A 23,327-nucleotide genomic window follows, 5' to 3' on the forward strand; every position below is an offset into this window, starting at 1 on the left:
GTTTTGTGTGTAAGTTTTACTAGTGAATAATGCACAAGCACTTGCTAATCTAATTATTTGGCACAGATGCCATGGTAAATACAAGGAGTAATATTTGTGGCAAAGGAGTATATCAGAGAAAAGTTTTGCAGGGCATTGGATACTCAGGTGGAACAGTGCTACTTGATAACCACCTAAACATTATTAAAAAGTATACACTAATACCATGACACTAACTGTAGTTTACAGGATAAAAAATAAATAAATTACAGCATAAAAATTTAGAGAACAATATTTTCTTTGTTGTGAGAGTGTGAAAATTTTGTTCTTTGAGTTTCCTGTGATGCCACATTGGAAGTGTGGCTAGAATGAGTAACCGAGTGGGGGAGGTGATTAATCATTCATTAGGGTATAACTGCTGAGGTTAGATATAGTGTCTCAAGAAAGTTTTAAATGTCTTCAGTGAAGGGATAATTTGGCCCATCATCACTTAAACCTATAATAGGGTGGCTTGCCCCTTAAGGGCTAGGAGGGCTGTAGCTAACTAACCTTGATTACAGAATGAGGCATACTTGAGTTGAATCAGGTAATTCAGCCCTGAAGCAGGAAGTTGTAGTGAAGTGGGGAGAGCCCAGGAAGCTGTGGTGGAGTCTGCAGAGACCGAGGAAAGCTTAGGCACAGAGGCCTGGGATGATACATATACGCTGCTAAAAAAACAAGCAGACTCATGCAACAAGTCTCAGAGCCTGGGTTAACTGACTAAGCTTGTGCTGAAATATGGTGAAGGGGGTAGATCTCAGAGCCCATGTAGGAATGTCTGTTCTGCTATTTTTTATCCCCTAGCGCAAGCCAAGTCAGTTGTCCCATACTGTAAGACTTCCTGCTGGCTTTCCCAGCCCTCCCCCCATTCCCGGAAAGACTCTTTCCAAGCTGGGGAGAGACTGCCAAGGTCCCAGGCAGGAAGATCTGGGAAGAGAAAGAAAAATCTTGGGATGTGTGGACTTATGAATGGACTTTGTTTTGGGGTTTTGAGTTTTATTAATAAACCCAGTCTTCATAGAGGGCTGCTTTTGACCAAGACAAAGCCTGATGGGAAATTTTATTAGAACAGTCCAAGAGGGGAAAACAAGGCAGGCTACCTGTAGCTTACCCTAGGCCATAAGAGGGCGTAGTGGAGGCAACCAGCTCAGTTACAAAGCCTTTCTCTGTTTTCCAGAGTGTTCACTGAGGATGTATGGCTCCTGTCTAACTAGATTTGCTTTTAAAACCAGTGATGTTAATATTGACATAAAATTTCCCTCCAAGGTGAGTAGTATCTTGTCAAACTAAAAAGAGTAAATAACCTGCACTTTATATCTGCTCCATTGTCTGTATCTTCCACTAAGGCTAATTGTTGTAATAGCAAATAGCCCATAGTTTGAATGTTATTTGGTATTTTAATATATTGTAAGTAGGGCTGTCAATTAATCGCAGTTAACTCACGTGATTAACTCAAAAAAATTAATCACGGTTAAAAAAATTAATCATGATTAATCGCAGTTTTAATTGCATTGTTAAACAATAGAATACCAGTTGAAATGTATTAAATTTTTGGAATGTTTTTCTACATTTTAAAATACATTGATTTGACTTACAACACAGAATACAAAGTATACATTGCTCACTTTATAGTATTATTTTTATTACAAATATTTGTACTGTAAAAATGATAAAAGAAATAGTATTTTTCAGTTCACCTCATACAAGTACTGTAGTGCAATCCCTTTATTGTGAAAGTGCAACTTACAAATGTAGATTTTTTTTTGTTACAACTGCACTCAAAAACAAAACAATGTAAAACTTTAGAGCCTACAAGTCCACTCAGTCCTACTTCTTGTTCAGCTAAGACAAACAAGCTTGTTTACATTTACAGGAGATAATGCTGCCCACTTCTTATTTACAGTGTAACCTGAAAGTTAGAACAGATGTTCTCATGGCACCTTTGTAGCCAGCATTGCAACGTATTTATGTGCCAGATATGGTAAACATTTGTATGTGCCTTCATGCTTCCGCCACCATGCCAGAGGACATGCTTCCATGCTGATGGCACTCGTTAAAAAAAATAGTGCTTTAATTAAATTTGTGACTGAACTCACTGGGGGAGAATTGTATGTCTCCTGCTCTATTTTACCCACATTCTGCCATGTATTTCATGTTATAGCAGTTTTGGATGATGACCCAGCACATGTTGTTCTTTTTAAGAACACTTTCACTGCAGATTTCACAAAACACAAGGAAGGTACCAATGTGAGATTTCTAAAGATAGCTACAGCACTCAACCCAAGGTTTAAGACTCTGAAGTGCCTTCCAAAATCTGAGAGGGAGGAGGTGTGGAGCAAGCTTTCAGAAATCTTAAAAGAGCAATACTCCGAAGTGGAAACTGCAGATCCCAAACCATTTGTCAAGGCTGATTCCCCATTCTGGCATTTTGAGTGCAGAAGGTGGGGGCCTGCAAGGATTCTAAAAATTAATACTGGCCACTCCAGGCTTGTATTAAACTCCCAAGGTTACAGCTTTTCTCTGACCTTGGATGGGTAGATGCTGCCACCACCCAAGTGCAAAACCCCTTTAAGGACCTAGGAAGGCGCACTTGGGAATTCCTTCCTGTTAGGCTACCCTCAAGCCCCTTCACCCACCCACCCCCCTCCGGAGAAGAGCTGAGAAAGAAAACAAAGGAAATGAGCTATTGCCACCAGCTAGTTAAACAACATGCGCACAAACCTCTTAGGACACAAAAACCCAATCCTGTTCTTAAAAAAGGTGAATTTTATTAAAAACAGAAAGAAAGAAAATACATCTGGACACTCAGGCTATTGCTAGATTTAAAAAACAAACACAAGGATTAATCATCAAGAATAACTTTCTTGAGGTCCAACTTAAAGGTTACAAGCGAAACAAAATCATTTGGGGTTAGCACAGAGGAGTCTACAAGAAATAAAGAAATAAAAAGAGAGAAACCTAATCGCGTCTTCCTAGACATTTCCTGATCTACTTACATATCTGGGATTTCAAATGAGTAGTTTCTAGGTATGATACTGATGATTTTTCATACCTGGCCCATACAGCATAACTGTAGCCTTGTCTGCTTCTCCCTGAGAACAACAACAGACAGACAAAAGGGGAGTCTTGTTTCAATTTTTAGAAGTTCTGCCTTCCCATTGGCTCTTTTGGCCAGGTGCCCACTCACTTCCTTTTACCTATGCATTGCAGTGAGACTTTTAATCCTTTACAGGTAAAGCAAGTAGAGAACAGCTGCTAAGAGGGATTTTATAGCTAACTGGCTGACTGGGTCCATAAAAGGGAGCTGCCCCCTCCCCTCTGCCCCCCGCCTTTCATTTATCACACCACCTAAAAAGAAAATCAGCCTTCTGTTGGTGGCATCTGACTCAGATGGTGAAAATGAACATGCATCGGTCCGCACTGCTTTGGATCGTTATTGAGCAGAACCCGTTATCAGCATGGACACAAGTCTTTTGAAATGGTGGTTGAAGCATGAAGGGACATATGAATCTTTAGCACATCTGGCATGTAAATATCTTGTGACGTCGCTACAACAGTGCCATGCAAACACCTGTTCTCACTTTCAGGTGACATTGTGAACAAGAAGCGGGCAGCTTTATCTCCTGCAAATGTAAACAAACTTGTTTGTCTGAACAATTGGCTGAACAAGAAGTAGGATTCAGTGGACTTGTACCCTCTAAAGTTTTATATTGTTTTATTTTTGAATGAAGATTTTTTTTTGCACATAATTTTACATTTGTAAGTTCAGCTTTCTTGATAAAGAGATTGTACTACAGTACTTATATTAGGTGAATTGAAAAATACTATTTCTTTTGTTTTTACAGTGCAAATATTTGTAATAAAATAAATATAAAGTGAGCACTGGAACTTCATATTGTATGCTGTAATTGAAATCAATATATATGAAAATGTAGAAAACAGCCAAAATCTTTAAATATATGGTATTCTGTTATTGTTTAGGAGCGTGATTAATTATGATTAATTTTTTTAATCGCTTGACAGCCCTAATTATAAGTCAAATTGACAAGTTTTATCATTTTGCATCATTTCAAGAAAATTACATCTATGTGGTAGCTTTAATTTCAGTTTTTTGCAGCTTTATGTGGGCTACTTGCCGTTTCGTTTTCTATTCTGTTGAATCTGCTTCTAAGCATTAGAGATTAAATGCAAATAGTTTACCCCAAATAAGTTTTGTATCTTTATGTGCAGGATGCCCAAATAGTAAGTGTTGAAAAGTCACTAAACACTCAAATTTGATGGAAAGTTGTATTAAAATTGCCATAATATTTCCTTTGATATTCTACTCAGCTCCTTGTTGCTGTCACATCTCAGATATCACAAATACCAAAAACTCCTCCAGAATAATGGAGCTGTCCCTTAGGAGGCTAAGGTTATTGGTGCATTTTTATAATACATGGGGTGATCATCTTTAACTTAATACAAAAGTAATGTAAGAAACAAAACATATAATTAAAACAAACAAAAACCAACACCCTCAAAACATACTCAAAAACCTTACTACCGTGGGCCCTTTTGGGCTCACTGTGTTGTTCCAGTGAAGTTCATGACATCTGTGTTGGTACTTTGGGGTGCAGTATTGCATTCTGAGGTGTTTCAGTAATTAGGATCAGCTGGAGCTACACTGGGATACCTTTTAAAGCAAATATATGCTCAGTACCTCATGTCTGTTGTTGGTTGGGTCTCTGAGCGCATAAAAATAATTTTTAACTCATTTTTGTTAAAACTATTTATTTCCAGTTCACCTTTAAAATATTGTTTTGAAAAGTGTATTAGGTTTCTGGAAAATAAGATTTTTTTCCATGTATAAAAATGTGTTACTTTAACAAAATTCATTAAGTAAACCAAAGTTCATGATACATATTTATTTGACGAGCTCAAGAGCTACTCCTGAGGGCATTCTGTGCCAAAAAATTAAAATTCTGCACATATTTTAAAATTCTGCAAAATATTGCAAATGTTATTTGTCAAATAAATGTAGAGGCTCCAGAATGGCATTGTGGAGCACAGGCTACTGGCTACACAGAGGTGGGAGATCACTGTGCAGCTTTCCCCCCTCTTCCCTTTCCCCCTCCCCTTCCCTAGACATGGTCTCAGGTGTGAGGCTGCACCCAACCCTGACAGTGCTAGGTCTGGACTTGCCCCAGAAACACCCCAGGGCACTGCTCCTCCATGCCAGGTGCACCAAGTGTGGGAGGCAGGCTCAGCAAGGCAGGATCCAAATATGGAGGGGCTTAGTATGTGTGGGAATCCAGGTGTGAGTTGAGAGGGCTCTGTGTGGGGCAGTCTGGGTGTAGGCGGCTCAATGGGGGATTTGGGTGTGGAGGGGCTCTGGATGCACAGGGACTTGGGGGTTTCTGGGTGCAGTGGTAATAGAACTCTGCAGGGGGGTCCAGGTGAAGGTGGTTGGGGCTCAGCGTGTGGGGGGAGTGTCTGGGTGTGCAGGACAGAACTCGGCAGGGGGGTCTGGGTGTGAGTGTCTCAGTGGGGAGGTCCAGATACTTGATGAGTGGGGATCAGTGGAGTGGAGATCCAGGTGCAACTGGTTGGGGGGCTCGGTGGGATGGGGATCTGGGTGTGGGTGGCTCGTCAGGAGTGGGGCTCATTGGGGAGGGTATAGGTATAAGGGGGTCTGGATGCAAGGGGGTTGGGTGGATGGGGTAGCAGCTTCCTGTACAGGGATCTCTCCCCCGGCAGCTGAGGAGGGATGAGTGCAAGAAGCAGGGAGATGGGATGAGGAAGTGGGAGTTTGCATAGCTTCCTGCACCTGGGGGAAAAATCTGGAGGCGGATTTGACCCGGCCCTGGATGCTGTGCAGGGGAAGAGTAAGTCCTGTCCTCCCCAGTCCAGCCTGGACTAGCCGCTGAGCTCGGTGCAGGGTAGGAGTTACCAGCTGGGTTTTCCCCAGTCATGCTTCCTGCCCCACAGTGATTTACCTCTCTGCTGGCTGCCCTGGGCCCCTGAAACATACGCTGGGGAGGGTTGTATGGCTGCTCTTGTGTGTTTTCTTTACTTCCTCGTCAGAAAGTCATTTTTCTATGGGGAAGCAAAGAAATCTTTGGGGGATATAAAGTCTGTGCATGCGCAGTGGCGCAGAATTCCCCCAGGAGTAAAGATCCAACACTCACAGCTGAACATATGCTATATCAGAGGATTCAGATTTCAACGTCGGTACTTAAGGATTCAAATTATTTTTTAATGTATAGATTGAGCAGATGGGTTTACCAGAAGAGTTCATAGAATATAACTTGAAAGTGAAAGATGTCTGAATTATTTAGTAGTGCCCGTTTTCATGGAGTAGATGAATATATTTAACATTTTTCATAAATATCAGTAGATGAATACAATGAATTATTGTAGGAAAATTGACAATAAACATTATGTATTTAAATTGTACACCTTAAATGGTGTTAAACTAATTATAAAATTCAGTAACTCAGTTTCTGAATAAAATAACCCTGTCCTAATTTTGTTTGGTCCTCATTTTTAGATGAGTCACCCGGATGTTCTGATACAGGTGCTTGACATTTTAAAAACCTGTGGTGAGTTAACTTCTTTATCTGTAATTAACGCTTTGCTTATTTAATTGCTTTTTGTACTAACGTTGCTGGGAAAAATACAACAAAAAGCACACAGAATATTTGAATTACAAAAAGGATAGAGATTTTATGTTTTACTGTAGCCTTTTTCAATCAGTTTAATGCTAGTGAATGGTGCTAGACTGACACTGACTGCTTCTTGGAGCCAGCTGCTCCTGGAAACCACAAGGGAAGAGGCAATTCTCAGTTTAGTTCTATGTGGAGCACAGGATCTGGTCCACGAGGTGAATATAGCTGAACTGATTAGTAATAGTAACTATAATGTAATTAAATTTAACATCTTTGTGGAGGGAAAATACCAAAGAAGCCCAAGACAATAGCTTTTAACTTCGAGAAGGAAATTACAAGAAAAGTCACAAGGGTGAAATGCCTCCAAGCCACGTAGAAACTTTTAAAAAACACCATAAAAGAGGCTCAAATTAAATGTATACTCCAAATAAAATAATAAGAGGACCAAAAAATGCCACAAAGGCTAGACAACAGAGTAAAAGAGGCAGTTAAAGGAAAAAAGGCATGCCTTAAAAATTGTAAGTCACGTCACACTGAGGAGAATAGAAAGGAGCATAAACTCTGGTAAGTCAAGTATTGAAGTGTAATTAGGCAGGCCAAAAATAAATTGAAGAACGACTAGCAAAAGACACAAAAACTAACAGCAAAACGTTTTTTAAGTACATCAGAAGTAGGAAGCCTGCGAAACAATCGGTGGAGCCACTGGATAATTGACGTGCTGAAGGAGCACTAAAGGAAGACTAGGCCATTGTGGAGAAACTAAATGAATTCTTTACATCAGTCTTCATTGTAGAGGATGTGAGGGAGATTCCCACACCTGAGCCATTCTTTTCAGGTGACAGATTTGAAGGACTGTCCTGGATTGGGGTGTCAGTAGAGGAGGTTTTGGAACAAATTGATGAACAGTAATAAGTCATCAGGACCAGATAGTATTCACCCAAGAGTTCTGAAGGAACTCAAATATAAAGTTGCAGGACTACTATTTGTGGTATGTAACCTGTCATTTAAATCAGCTTCTGTACCAGATGATTGGAGAATAGCTAATATGACACATTTTTTAAAAAGGCCCCAGAGGCGATCCTGGCAATTACAGGCCAGTAAGCGTAACTTCAGTGCCAAGCAAATTGATTGAAACTAGAGTAAAGAACAGAATAACCACATACATAGATGAACACGATTTGTTGGAGAAGAGTCAGCATGGCTTTTGTAAAGGGAAATCATGCTTCACCAATCTAGTAGAATTCTTTGACTGGGTCAACAAATATGTGAACAAGGGTGATCCAGTAGATATAGTGTACTTGGACGTTCAGAAAGCCTTTGACAAGGCCATACACCAAACGCTCTTAAGCAAAGTAAGCAGTCATGGGATAAGATGAAGGGATCCTCTCCTGGATCAATAACTGGTTAAAAGATAAGAAACAAAGGGTAGAAATAAATGGTCAGTTTTCAGAATTGAGAGAGGTAAATAGCAGGATCACCCAGGGATCTGTACTGGGACCAGTGCTGTTCAGCATATTCACAAATGATCTGTAAAAAGGGGTAAGCAGTGAGGTGGAAAAGTTTGGCGATGATACAAAATTACTCATGATAGTTATGTCCAAAGCAGACCGTGAAGAGTTAAAAAGAGATCTCAGAAGAATCTCAGGTGGTTATGAGATTGTTATAGGCAGCCATGGTGTGGTTGATATGTCCACAAGATCAGTGGCCAGGATTGTCACAATGAGATGGGCCTCATGGCTCCAAGCACTGGGCAAGGTATCATGCAAAGTACAGGCTACTGTAGAGGATCTGTCCTTTGAGGGATTAGAGCTCTTCAGCCAGAGAACAGACTAAGGCCAAGGGCCACACTGTGGTCCCTGGGAATCTACACACTGGCTCTCTATAGAAGACTATGCAAGCATCAGCCCCAGCAAAGAGAGGACTGGTTCTTACATCTGGAGTTGAGAGAAGCAGCACAGAAAGAAGACCAGATGCTTCAGGGGATTCCCATCTTGCCCCTCCTTGGCAAGCCTCTTGGAGGCAGCAGCTTTAACAGGAGTGTTGAAGCATACCTAAAGACATTCAGAGCCTTCTCTCACTTTCAGGAACCACCTTGCTACTTTCCCCAGGACTGTATGGCCATCACAGCTTATAATGGGCATTAGTCGTCATTGCCCAAAGCTACCCTTTACATTTCCATTCTTTACCCACCCTGCTCTCTTCCTCATACGTTTGCAGGGATCCTTCTCACAAGAGCCTGTTATAAACAGAAATGGCCTCATTGCTTTGTCTAGGAGGCATAGAAGAGATACTACACCCAATTTTTCCTTATCCCAAAGAAGAAAGGTGGTTTTTGTCCTATCCTAGCCCTGCGGAGACTGAATGTGTATATACACCACCTCAGATTCAGGATGGTAATGCTTGTCTGCATTTCTCAAGACTGATGAGTGTTTCTTGACATCTGGGATATGTACTTCCACGTAGCCATCCATCCATCCATCTGACAGGCAATACCTAAGATTTGTGGTAGGGCCCACTCATTACTAGTATGAGGTACTGCCATTTGGACTCTATGGAACCAAGAGTCTTTATGAAGTGCCTAGTGATAGTAGCGGCAGATCTCAGCAGGAAGGGCATTCATATCTACTCTTACCTGGACAATTGGCTGAAGCAGTGCAGATCCCAGGCTGAGATGGCAGCAAGCCTGGAATGGACACTTTGTTCTTTCAGTTGGGCCTCCTGGTAAACAAAATCATCTTACTGTATTGCAGGCAATAGAGTGCGACAGAGCCATAATTGACTCCGGGTTTCAGTATAGTCACTACTGGTTGGGATAGAATCAAACCTGTCTATGATGGGTCAGACATGTCTGGGGTGCTAGGCCATATATCAGTATGGATGTATGTGATGACACTTGCCAGACTTCATTTCTGCCCATTCCAAATCTGTCTCAGATTGGTTTGTTCCCTGGCAAAACACCAGATGTACGAGAAGATCATGGTTCTATCTCACATCATCACAGAACTCAGATGGTGGAAGAAACCCACAAATGTGTGCAGTGGGTTCCCTCCCCTACAAGGACTTTAATCACAGATGTGTCAGGAACAGGCGTGGGGAGCCCACCCGGACCATCTTAAGATCCAAGGGGCTTGGTCCCTAGAAAATACGGTGCTTCACATCAATGCCCTGGAGCTCAGAGCCATCACACTAACCTGTATGCCCTTCCTACCTGTTTTCCAAAACTCCACAGTGCATATAGTGATGGACAACATGTCAACAATGAACTATATAAACAAGTAAGGTGGTTTACACTTGTTCCTCCTAGTTCTAGAAACTATGAAGCTCTGGACATGGTGCCACCGCTATGGGATAACCCCAATGGTTCTTCATCTCGTGGGAGTCAGCAACAACCTGGCAGTCAGTCTGTTATCACACATGAGCGTACGTTGAGGAAATCCATCATAGAGCCGATATTCTTGCATTGGGGGAACCATCTGATAGGCCTGTTTGACCCCAATGGCAATGCAAAGAGCCAGAACTTTTGTTCCAAAGGGGTTGTAAACCTGGGGTAGTTACTGGATGTCTTCCTTCTGCAAGGATCTCATGGTGTTCTGTATGCCTTTTCACCAATTTCCCCTCATCCCCAGGTTAACTTCCAAAATCACAAGACAAAGCCACGATTAGTCTAATATTCTGCACTAGCAAGTTTTGGCTGACAGAACTAATACACATGTCCATTCAGACACTGATCTAGCTCCCAGACTGCCCAAAAGTGATCTCACAGCACCACAGCCAGATACTCCACCCAGACCCGAAGTCACTGCAACTGTCAGTGTGGCTGTTGGCTGGCTGAGTACCATAGAGAGACTGCTCCCTATAGGTCCAGGAAGTCCTAATAGAGAGCAGGAAAACATAAACAAGAAATATGGGCAGCTCAAGAGGTTCTGGACCTGATCCAGGCCTTAATACCAAAGACCCTCAACTACCTATCACACTTAAAACAGGCTGGCCTTTTGTTCAGTTCTGTTAAGGGCCATCTTGTAGCAATTTTGGCTTACGGTCTGCCTCTAAAATCATGTTCCCTCCTCCCCCTACCTGCCCCCACCTGATGGTATCAAAGTTCCTCAAAGGGCTATTCCATACTTACTCACTGGTCAGAGAGTTAACCAGTTTAGATACACCTAGACATATTAGACTCATTTCAATAGCGCTTAAGCAGCCTGTGCTGCCTGTTTGAAGTATGTCCAGTTTCCGGAATTTGTAGGGCAGCAAAGTGTAGCTCAGTCTACACATTTCCAAGACACTGTTCTTTGGTAGAGGTTCCAACATTGGATGCTCATTTTCACAGGCCTGTTCTGGAATTATTGTTTAAGTAAGACTTCTCTGATCCACATCCTAGCAAACAGGTAACTGCTTGTTTGTCACCAAGAGTGGAATCCATGTGGACCATCACTCGAAGAAAGAACGATTACTTACCTTACAGTAACTGTGGTTCTTAAAGATGTATTGTCCATTTGGATTCCATGCTCCAACCTCCTTTCCCGCTACTCTAGAGTCCTACTCCTTTGGGGTTCTGTATTGGCAAAGGAACTGAGGGATGTGTAGGCTTCCTTAGCCCTTTATGCCATTGGGTGAGGGGATAGGAGGATATTGAAGGTGCAGATGCAGCCCCAGCGGACATTGCTGGCAAAAAAGAATTTGATGCATGAGGAGCATGTGCACCAAGAATGTAGTCCATGTGAACAATACATTTCAAAGAACCATAGTTACTGTAACCTTTCTTCCTTACTGAATATACTTTCGTGGTGGTGAGAATCCAAAGTGATCAGAAAATATTTAGACATATGGCACCTGCAACTTAAATGTACTTAATTTGAATCTACCAGCTAAAAGAAACAATTAGGGAGAACTATGCAAGACTTTTATAGCTAACATTTTTGTCTTCTCTTCCTTGTTTAGCTTTTTACTCAGATGTGGAGTCAGATTTCCATGCCAAAGTTCCTGTTGTCTTTTGCAGAGATGTTAAAAGGTGTGTTTAAGAGTTCAAAAGGATCCTTAACAATATATCAACATTTATTCTGCTTATTCATACCTCCTGGCAGCTGGTTGCTTGCACTCCCAGCAATAAATGTCAATGTAATATTCATGCTAACAGTAGAAAGGGTAGCCCAGAAAGAGAGGTTGGCTTCATCTTCTCACTTGAACTAGTCCTGATTCACCAAGGACACCAGTTGAGAGAATCTGGTCATGTCCCTTCTGGATGGAGTTAAATAAGGAAAAGGGAAAGTCATTCTCAGGGGATACTTAAAATTTATACCAACCATTTAATCCAAGGATCTCAAAGCATTTCACAAATTTAAGCCTCACTACCCACGTGAGAGGCTGAAAAGGGGAGATGGGCAGTTAACTTCATCAACTACTGAAATGCAGCCACCTCAATGAAATTAGGTGCTGTTTAATGGTGTACAGCACCACTATATGACAGTTTAGGATAGGAAGTATTTGGTTGAACCCAGGAGAGTCCCTGGCTACTCTTTGGGGCAGGAACTATTGCTTCCTTTGTGTGTGGATGTTGCTAGCACATTATAGGTACCAACACAATGTAAATAATAATTTAGGGAGGCAGAATGAAGTTTCTTGAGAGAAGATTTAGCTGGTACATCCCAGCTCTTACATTAAAAAATAAACACATAGCATAGATCTTAAACAAGTGGGCTGGCTCTGGTTTTTGTGTTTAATCTGAAAAAGTCAAGGCCCTTTTACTGTTTGGTGTAAAAAAAAAAAAAAAAAAAATCTGAGAGAGAAGATAAATCAAGATAATACAAAGAGAAACCAAAAAAGTGCACTTCAGAGATGATAATTAAGGCCCTAGTTTACCATATATTTTATATTTAAAGTACTAGCTTTTCCAAGTTTCCTTTGATTTGGCACTCCTCCCGCTCCTGCAGATTCACTTTCTCCACAAGGGCAACAAATATTAACCCATCTCAGTCAAATGTCCACTCTGTACCCAATATCATTTAATGTCAAGTGAACAATGGGGAAGGAAATAGGAGGAGGAGATAAGATACACAGGAAGTTTGTGACTTGCATAAGGTTACATAGTTAATCAGTGGCAGAGTTGAGCATAGATCTATGACATTTTTCATTGTTATAGCTGGAAGGGATTTTTGTGAGTTCTAAATCCAACTCCTGCAGTAATGAAAATCTAACTCAGTTTGATCGGTATCATGTTGCTTGCTAAAATGGTCACTTTCATTCACGAGGTGTGTTCTGGTATTTGCTTTCAGTATGCTGGGAGTGGCAATCTTTCCAACTTTGTCTGCATACTTGTAGTTAAAATTATGAACTTAAACTGGTTTCTTATTTCTCTCTTAATGACAGTGGTTTAACTTGTAAAGTGAGTGCTAGAAATGATGTGGCCTGTCTTACAACTGACTTGCTGGCTGCACTTGGCAAACTGGAACCTGTCCTTGCTCCCTTGGTGTTGGCTTTCCGCTACTGGGCTAGAGTAAGTTAATACAAATAAAGACCGCTTAAACATGTCTGTTCTCCCCTTGAGGATTGCACATAAAATATAATACAGCAACAAATGTGTTATGGGAGTAAATTTCCAGGGACACAGACACCAGCATGTAATTTGTAATACAGTAGTATCAAAGTTTGTAATGAATTTTTTCTTTTTTTCCTAAATCAAAATGTACTATAGTCAAATGTAGCATCCATCTCTCCTGTAAACTGTGTCCCCAAGTTCTTCAGCATTTGTATCCCACAATTACAGAAAGAAATGTTAGGATAGGGAGAGAGGAATGGAGAGGTATGGAAGGGTGAAAAATACTTTCTTCTGAGACTTAAGGCAGAGCCGTATTTGAGGCTGAGATGGAGAACTGACAGGAGGAGCTGCAGAGGAGGAGGCACTCTTTCATCAACAGGGACAAGATTTTGATGAACGAAAAGAGGGAGTAGAGAGGTGCAAGATGAGTAGAGGGAATACAAAGACAAGGTCTATGAAGTAGGCTACAGTAAGCTTAAGGAGGGTAGTTCTGAACTGGATTCTGAAATACAAGAAGCAACACAATCTTAGCTGTATGTAAAAGGGTTATAAACCTTTGTGAGTTCTAGTGAACTGTCTCTGGAATGATTTATTAATATCATCAGAACCTGGAAGTAGATTGCAGCTCTATGTGCTTAGTCTTATGCATGGTTACAATAGATAGTTTTTTTTAAAAAAACCCGATGACTCTGAATTCTCTCTTCTGTTCTGTATTGTGAGTTGAAGTGTATGCAGTGGCATGTAATGCAGAATATGTCCACTTTGTGTCTAGAGGCAAGTATATGCCGCCTTTTTGACATCTGTGGAGAGATGTTTTATATTAAATTGCTTGCAGACTCCCAGTGGTGCAACTAAGTTTAAGGAACTTGTGTTGCTAAAATTCCTAGCTAGATTCCTGAAAAAGTCTAACTTGTAAAAGTCATGAAATCTTCCCAGGTTGCAGTACACTAGTGACTCATGAAGAGTTTTCCAGTGGAACTTGGCCAAAGATCTACTGGGTAAGATTTTGTGCTCTGCCAGCACTGAACTCTTACAGCCCAGAGGGAGGAGAGAGCTAAGGTACCTTTAAGTCACTTTTGTACTCTCCTGATCCTGGGCTACTCTGGGGGCTGGATGGGGCCTGTCAAAGTTATGGATGATGTCCAAGGCTGCCCTGTTGGCTGTGATACTGGCCAGAATCTCTGCAGCCCTGCCCCCATCCACACCCTTGGCATGCCCCCTACTCCAGGGCTTGCAAGGAGATTGCTGAATGGCTGTCTTATGGCTGTTGTCCACCGTGCCTGTGCAGGGGAATTCTCCCCTAGTCAGAACTGGGGCTTATAGGGCCCTGTACAAGGCATGACTTCTCCCCTGCTTGCAAAGACACACTGCCACACTCACAATCTCCTTTTAGCAGTTTTATTATTCAAACTTAAACAGTTCCTCACTCAACCTTCACATCTTGGGCACTCCCTGCCTCCCCTCTCAGAGGACTGTGGTAGTCCTGCTGCTCCTGCTTCCTGCAGCTTCCTGCCTCTTTCTCAGTTCTATTATCACAGCCAGTCCTCCTGTATTGGAGCAGCCTCTTACCATTTATAGCCCAGGTGCAGCCCCTACCCCCTTAATGTGCCCAGCTAGGAGCACCTGCTGTGGCACAGGGGCTAGCCTCCCTCTGACATGCCCCCTTAAACTGCTCTGGCCCTTTTATCTGATGTAAAGGGGCCAGAGAGGGGGTGAGGATCTCACCCTTCATTTATATTATACACACTTCTGAAATTGCCTCTATATCATTGGCTCTATTCTGGCCTCCATAACATTATGAAGCAGACCAACTAGCAAACATTGGACACCCACAGTACAGTTTCAACAGGTGCAGGGCTCTGCAGATCCTCATTCTAGGACTGGGAACTTTCCCAGAATTCATCCCAAGAAAGCAAGCATCGTTTGCCAAACCCACCACTCATCAAAATCAAGGCAGTTTTAAAAAATGAGCTCATGTCAGGCTGCCAGCAAAACAATTGTACGAGTTTTTGTCTCCATCTCCCACTGGGTCATCTAGAGATACCATTGTTGAGTATAAGAATTGAGCTGTATCAGCTGTATAAAGTATACTTCAGATGTCAAATCCTTTTATAGTTCAGGTTTGGGGTCACTATTAAGCAATACTTGACTTTAAATGACTTGACTTTATTGAAAAGTGCATTCCATTATATAGTATTATTAATATTATTGATATTTTTGTGAAGAGGCTTTCATAAATCGATTAGTGCCATACAATACATAAGAACATAACATTACAAACTAGAAAAGAGAACTGTTTGAAATCTGACTTTAAAAATACTGAAAAACCTGTTGAGCTCACATGGAAAAGCATCTTATCAGCATAGAGCCAGATATGAAGAATACCTGGCGATTGCACAATAGCAGGTTCTCTTTATCAAAAACATAAATCCCTGGCAGAAGCATAAATGTGAACCACAACTGCAGAGTTATAATAGAATCAATGTGTAATCATAAATAATAGTAATAATAATAATAGTAAAGTTGAAGAACTTTACAAATGATTAGAGTTTACATTTTATCCTCTGGCCAATGTATATCTACTGTAACTTTCTGAATAATGCTGTAACATGGGAGTTGCAAGGTGTGGAAAAAAGTAGGTGAGGTGCTCTGTTCTGAATGGCTTGTGAGTGAGAAGGAGATAACACAGAAAACATCTATATAAAAGTTTACTGTTTCCTTAGATTTTGAGATGAAAGACTTTCTAGTTAGCTTTAGCATATATTCCATATTCCTTTTGAACTTTTCTAATGGCTCATTTATATTATGTATTATATAATTAAAATGCTAAAATCTTATCAGAAAACTATAACTGTCTTATCTTTTTGTAGTTGTGCCATATTGACTGCCAGGCAGAAGGTGGGATTCCCTCATATTCTTTTGCCTTAATGGTGATATTTTTTCTTCAACAAAGAAAACCACCCATTTTACCATCCTATTTAGGCACTTGGGTAAGTTCTTTTTGACAATATAATAATCCTACACTTGCAATATTTTTAAGGGGCAGTGCTGCACGGTTATTTTACAGATCATAAAATGTGTCATACGAGATTGAATAGTCTAAATTGGGGATCTCAAACTCAAATCACAATGAGGGCCACATGAGGACTAGTACATTGGCCCGAGGGCCACATCATTGAAACCTTTTCATACAACGATACAAAAGTATAGTCAAAAATGAAAAAAATGAAGAGTAATATAGTATGCTATTAAAAGTCAATGTATTAACTTTTTAAAAACTGTAATGCAAAAAGTCAGTGCTAATTTTGACAGTCATTTCATTTTTGGCCACTTAGCTGGCAGCATTTTGCATCAACCAGAGCATCAATATTAGGTTTGATATCCTGAGATGAAACCAATCTCAGTGTTGCTTGCAAATGTTCATCAGTGAGCCTTGACGTTAACACAGATTTGTTAATCTTCATGGATTTGTTAATCTTCATGTTCACATATATATGTATTTCCAAACATTGCCATTACCCTTGCGGGAGCAGAGGGAGCTGTCATGGGGACTGATGGGCCAAGAGCCATTGGCCGTGAGCATGCGCTGAACCCCGCAGCTGGCAGCACTTTTCAGCCTCAGGTCACAGCCCAGAACAGCAAGGGGCTGGGACGCAGGTTTTGAATCCCCCCTCCTCCCTTGGGTCATCTCTCTGTTAGAACTTCCTTTGTGTGGAGCTGAGATGCCTTCTCCTCCTACTGAGACCAGTGGGATCTCAGGGTGCTTAGCACCTTTCAGAACAGGCTTTGATAGAACGTGCATTGCAACAAAGCCCTGAAGCCGCCTTTCCTTGCCTCCTCCCCTGAGCACGCCGCATCATCGCTCCTTCCCCCTCCCTCCTGGAAAGTCCTAAGTGCCGCCAAGTAGCTCTTTGGTGACGGGAAGCGCTGGGAGGTAGGCGGAGGAGCAGGGATGCGGCGCTTTCTGGGGGGACGGGTAGGAGGGGAGGGCGGGGAGAGGGGCAGAGAGGGGGAGTCAGTGCCTATGGCGGGCTGCAGGAAATAACTCGGGGGCTGCGTGTTTGAGACCCTGCTGCAAATAAAGACCTTAGCACATTTTTCTTTGTGTGGTTGACTTGTGCCTGTTGCTTCTGAGGAAAGTGAAAGACTCTCATAATACACGTGGACAATTGTGCAATTCTGTGCTTTGGGTCAGGGTTAACTCAGTTGACACACTGAGATGTGATACCCTTTTCTTACCATGCATAACCAGCATTAGCAGTGTTGGTGAAATTATCTTTTTTAGGCCCTGAAATTGCCATTTTTGTGTTTTGGCCCAAGTATGGTATGTGACATACAATCTTGTTCTCAGAAATCCTTTAACTGTATTTAGATTGAAGGCTTTGATTTAAAGAGGGCAGATGACTACCCACTGAGAGGTATAGAAGAGGAGAAGTTTGTAAGATGGGAATACAAGCCACCAAATAATGGAGCGGGGAAAAACTCAAGTGGTGTAGACGGCAAAGCTAAAGCTGAACAGCAGAAAGGTGGTAAGAAGTCAACAAGCTCAGAAACGGACAACCAAAGTAATGCAAAGGAGAAACATGGCAAAGTGAGTCATTGTTTATCTGAATGGAGACCACATCTGCTGTCTGATCTTTAAACTTTTTATTTAAAAAAAAAAAACTTAGAAAAATACTGGAATCTTAATTTCTTACTGCAACTAAACATTCATGTTTGTTTCAGTCTCCCTTAGCATTTGAAAAACCCCACCAAATATCCCTGGGGCAACTGTGGTTAGAACTGTTGAAGTTTTACACACTGGAATTTGCTTTGGAGGAATATGTCATCAGTATACGGGTACAAGAACTCTTAACCAGAGAGAACAAAAACTGGCCTAAAAGGCGAATAGCCATTGAAGGTGCGGTAATGTTCTTTCTACCAAGTCTACAGGCATTATGCTTTATTCTTTGGATTTTACTTATCTAACATTTATTTCTAGTACTTGGACAAGAAATTGCATTGGATGCAAATGGAGAGGAAAGTACCAGTTTAGCTGGCAAATGTACAAAAGTTAATCAGGCTACTTGAGGATGTGTCATCTGCCCAGCACAGCAGTATGAGTACAATGACTCCTGAAATATGGATGGAGCACCATTTCCCCCCAGCCCTTTTTTCTTTCCATTCCGTCTCTGCAGTACTGTTCCTTTTCTCCTTGAACCATCTCCATCTATTTCATTCCCCATTATCTGCACTTTTCTCCACCCATTCTTCCTCCATTTGTTCTGGGATTGTGGGAACATTACCTCTGCAAGATCCCATACCACTGGGTCTTCTAGTTGCCTCTGATCATCAGTTTATTTCCCCTGCTTCTGACATATGGGCAGAGCAGAGAGGAGAGCATTGATTGGAGTGAATGGAACCAGCTCAGTGGAGTAAAAGCTCCCATGGGCCATATTCCCACACTGGGAAGCTGACTGTCAGCATAGTGGAATGATGAGTATGTCCTGGAGAATATATTAAAAACTAGATGTCTGACCATAAGTAATACATTTGGGAGCCTTGAGGCAGAATAAATTTGATGGTGATACCTTATGTGGTGATGGGAGAAAGAATAGTTCCCTTTCTTTGCCTAAGTTTTATCCATTTCCATTTGGAAAACATTAATCTTTTGTTTATTATTTTTTAAAAAAATAAACAGTATTGGTTCGGAAAGATCAGCAAATAACGTACCAGAACTCTGTTGTCAGTGGTGATAGAAAAGTGAGGAAGTGGGGAAAAAGGTTGGGAAAGAAGATAAGTTCAGTTTCCATAAGAGATGGAAATAGTGAGACAGCCAGGAGGGGGGTATAGGAGAGATGGCTAGATACGAGAAACTGGACAAAAGGGGTGGAGGTTGTAAGTAGGAGATAGATTGGTTAGTTATCAGCTTAGAAATGGTAGTGCCTGAGATCTCATAAAGCACATAGAGGGAAAAGGAATGGATCAAGTAGAGAATCTTAAAGAATGCCAACAGAAAAGAGGAGAATGGGAGTCAGCAAAGGGATGCTGAGGAGGAATCCGCGAGATATGAGGAGAACAGTGTTAGGGAAGGTAGAGAGAACAGTAATGAAATGTGTCAAAGGCAGGAGACAAAGTGAAATAGGATTTGAAAATATTTCCTCTGACATTGCTAAAAGGAAGTTTGTTAATGACCTTGGTGACGGAGGTGTTGGTAAGATGGATATCTGTATTGGACATGATCAAAGAAATGTTGGGGAGGGGAAGTTAAGTCTGTGTGAATAAACTTTGAGTTTGGGAGATGAGAATCCAACCTAGTCGTCATCCTGGAAACTGAAGTCCCTAAGGGTATGTATCTCTACACTGCAAAGAAAAACCTGCATCACCGCGTCTCAAAGCTTAGGCTCCGACCAGAGCTGGAACATCTACATTGCTATTTTTAGCCCATCAGTGTGAGCTCTGTGAGCCCAAGGAAGTGACCTGGGCTTTGAGACTTGGTGCAGCATGTCTTTTATTGCAGTGTAGACATATCCTGAGATTAGAGTAAGGAACTGAATAGAGTCAAAGAGTATCTGAACCATGAGAAAAAAGGGAAAGTGTGTCAAGATAATGATCAAATAGGGGTTATTCTAAGAGGGAGGGATTATATTCTTTTAACAATATTTTCAGCTAAATTCCATTTGATGAATTTTTAGTACAGGAGTTGTGTAAGAGGAAGAAGCAACCCACCTTGATACTTAAGATCTGAGGTGGAATGATCAGTAATTGCAATTATGAAGGTCTTCTTTTGACTTGTAAACCACAAATTTGATCTGTAAGTTACAAGGAGAGACTAAATATGAAACTCTATGAGATCATTTTAAATAGTCAGTTTCCTGACTGTTGCTTCACTTTTAAATAAATTATTTATCAAATTAAATCAATGAAAAAAATCAAAGAAGGAGGAAAATATTGGGCAGAGTTGCCCGAAGATTGATTGTAATGTCTGGATATTTATTTTACTTTGAAGTTTAGGAATCAGCCATAATGTGGGATTTTTTTAACAAAGCAGAAAGGGTACACAATTTTTCATTAATTAAATCAGACATTTACAGTAAATATATGGTGATTATACAGAAAAATCTAAAGACTCTCTTGGGATCCAGATCCTTAAATGGTACTTAAGAACAATATATGATTATGAGCTATTTATTCCATTATATCCTTCAGCCTTGTAATGAAAACAGTCAGGTACCAGGATGAAATGAAGAAGAGGATGTATAGCATGATAAATATAGTTCTGGACTATATTATAGGGTTCTGTAATTTGAAATACAAAATACTAATAATTTATGCATTTGAAATACATTATTGTGTAAGTATTACTTAATGTAAAGTAGTAAATTACTACTTGAATTGTCTTTTTCTAGATCCTTTTGCACTAAAGAGGAATGTTGCACGAAGCCTAAATAGCCAGATGGTGTTTGAGTACATCCTGGAGCGGTTCAGGACAGCTTATAAATATTTTGCATGTCCACAAACTAAAGATGGGATTAAATCCAAATCAGATACCAAGCAAAAAGAAAAGGAAAAAATTAGCAGCAAGAAATCTGCAAAATCTGGAGAACCTGTAGCCAACTGTTGTCTTTCACAGGGAGAAAACATTTTAGAGAAACAGAACGCAGGAAATGGATGTAGTATACAAGAATATGAACTTAAATGTAATGAAATGGAATCTACATCCAGGAAATGTGTTTCTGAGGACACAGACTGTTTGTTAGTAAATAAAACAGATGCATTGGACTCCAATTATGATGAAGACAGAGAGGAAACAGTATCTCTTATTTCTAAAGAATGCTGTGAATTAAAGCAAAAATCACTCAAAGAGAAAGATGATCTAGAGCTTTCAGAAATTTGTCTAACTAAAGACAAGCTAAGTCACCATTGTAATTGCAGTGAACGTTGGTTCCATGACCCAAATTCTGTGAATGAATTTGTTGATGTTGAAAGTGGACAGAGTTCAGTAATGGAGTGTTCACCGAAGAATAAGTGCACTAGCACATCAGCTACCTCGCACAACTGCAAAGCAATGGTAGATCTTTGTAACCTTAAAGATGAAGATAAACTCTCCAGAGAAGAAATGCATTATGTGTTTGATAAATTCATTTTGACTTCTGGAAAGGTAAGATGCATTTTAAAGATATGTAAGTGATGGAGTTATTTCACTCCCATATCAATAAAAGATACAGTTGGCTGCAAAGTATCTCCTTTCACTACCTGTTAGAACTGTATTCCTGCTTCCAAACTGTTAGACTGCTAGGTGGGAGAATGGTTTAGTAATTATTCCATTCTCTGTCATGGATTACTACTTTTCCTGTTTCAAATACTTGCTCCCTCAGCACAGATGCATATATTGTTAGGGGGCTGAAATAAGTTAACATGTCAGGGTATCACCATGGTTTGAGAGGAGTTACAACATACCTTTACCAGCACCTCGACCCATTTACCTATGGTACAAAGAGATGTATAATTATCTTGGTTATATAATGTGATGTTCCTCACTGTGTCAGATTAGAGAGGTATAGGCTATTTTCTAACTTTCATTACTTTTCCACAGTTGGGAAGTGCAGTGCAGTTGCTCTCCATAGAAGAGAATGAAAGAAAGATGGATAGCCCATCTTTTTGGGGACCTGATTTTTTTTGTTTTTTTGTTCTTTATTTTTGTTCATTTGTAAGAAGGCAAATTATTATGTTGAATAAAACTTACTGATAGTAGTTTTATATCATTTGCCAGTTTTCAAAGGATTGTACAAACATTACTTAATTTGACCCTATCTAAATGTACCAGACTAATGTTTAGCTACCACCTTAGCTATAGCTATCCCCAAGGACTGGAAGGTTGGCTTTCCTCATATTCTCCTTCTCTAGGTAAAAACAACTGATAAATTCCAATATGGAAAACTCCAGATTTTCAGTTTTAAAAAATGTAACTCCGAGAAAAGACTTGCCAGTGCAGTGATAAGAAGTATGCAGGCATCTTCCTGAATATTAGATGTTTTAGAGCAAATTGACATCACTCAGTTTGCACCCAGCCAAAAGTGACCAGAGCCAAAAAGGCCTTATCAAAAAATGGTCAGTGACTCCAGCTTGATTACATCTCCTTTCTTTTGCCTGCCACTGAAGGAATTAAATGGGAGTTCAGGGTATGTGCTGCTTCAATTCTGCCAGACTTTATAGGATTACTGCAATTTCTACAGTGTCTTTATTAATATAGTTAGTAACTTGAACTATTGTTTCTAGTCATCATGTTTTTCAATATTTTAGAATTAGTGAATCTCATATCTACTTTTTATTCATTATTTGGAAGAGGAAAACAAGCTTTCCTGCTTTTTAACTCCCATTGCTTTCTTAGCTTTGAATGAACTATTCATTGAAATGAATTAATTGAATAAACTGAAATGAGGAAAACATTCTCTCTGCACCTGTAGAAGAGGCAATTGCTGTCAAAAACTAATGTAGCATTTCAGCAAACTCTGGTTCCAGGTGCTTAGCCAGTAACTTCCATGAGTTCGCTGTTTTGACTTTTACAACTTGGTAGGAAACGTCTTGCTTAATATTATTTTCTGTATTTAATTTAGATTATTTTAATCGATTGTAAAAAGTTTAGACCTTAACATAGGTTGTTAATTTCAAATTTAATTTTAACTAGTTTTTCCCCCTAAAAATAAACCTGTATTAAATGTAAATAAAAAAATCTGATTTAATTTTTTTAAAATAATTTTTATTTAAATTAAATAAAAATATATTTAATTTTTGTTTGAAACATTGATTTTTATCCACTCCCACCTTTTCTTGACACTTAGACTGGAGAACAGTCTGATTGTAATTTCAGAGTGTCAGATAACATGTGGTATTAAAGATGATAATATAGCATGTTATGAAAGTGGAGTTTCTAAGGGCCTAGATCTGTTGTGAGTGATAGCTGTGTAATATAAACGTATATTTCCTCATTTTGATTTTTAAAATGTTTTAGTCATTTCAGACTTTTTTTGTAAAAGTCCAATTTATTAAAGGGACACTGGTAACAATCAGATTTCTGTCCAACAATCTTTTCGATTCTCCTTGACTTTTAGAATCAGGAGAGAATTATGGGGCAGAAGGTTGTAAAGAAG

General features: G+C 40.2%; 1 protein-coding gene across 11 annotated transcripts in view; it reads left to right on the plus strand.

The window, feature by feature from the left end:
* TUT4 (terminal uridylyl transferase 4) overlaps positions 1-23,327 on the plus strand; it is a 72,773-nt gene that overhangs the window by 22,525 nt on the left and 26,921 nt on the right. For all 11 annotated transcript variants that reach the window (XM_084636143.1, XM_084636153.1, XM_084636144.1 and 8 more), the window contains 8 exons: positions 1,196-1,284; positions 6,548-6,599; positions 11,604-11,673; positions 13,029-13,155; positions 16,068-16,187; positions 17,570-17,788; positions 17,923-18,097; positions 20,586-21,337. In XM_084636143.1, coding sequence (XP_084492269.1) covers positions 1,196-1,284; positions 6,548-6,599; positions 11,604-11,673; positions 13,029-13,155; positions 16,068-16,187; positions 17,570-17,788; positions 17,923-18,097; positions 20,586-21,337 — 1,604 coding nt within the window. The remainder of the gene's footprint in view (positions 1-1,195; positions 1,285-6,547; positions 6,600-11,603; positions 11,674-13,028; positions 13,156-16,067; positions 16,188-17,569; positions 17,789-17,922; positions 18,098-20,585; positions 21,338-23,327) is intronic.

This window comes from Lepidochelys olivacea (genome assembly GCF_965140295.1).
Source record: "Lepidochelys olivacea isolate rLepOli2 genome assembly, chromosome: 8".
Classification (NCBI taxonomy): Eukaryota; Metazoa; Chordata; order Testudines; family Cheloniidae; genus Lepidochelys; species Lepidochelys olivacea.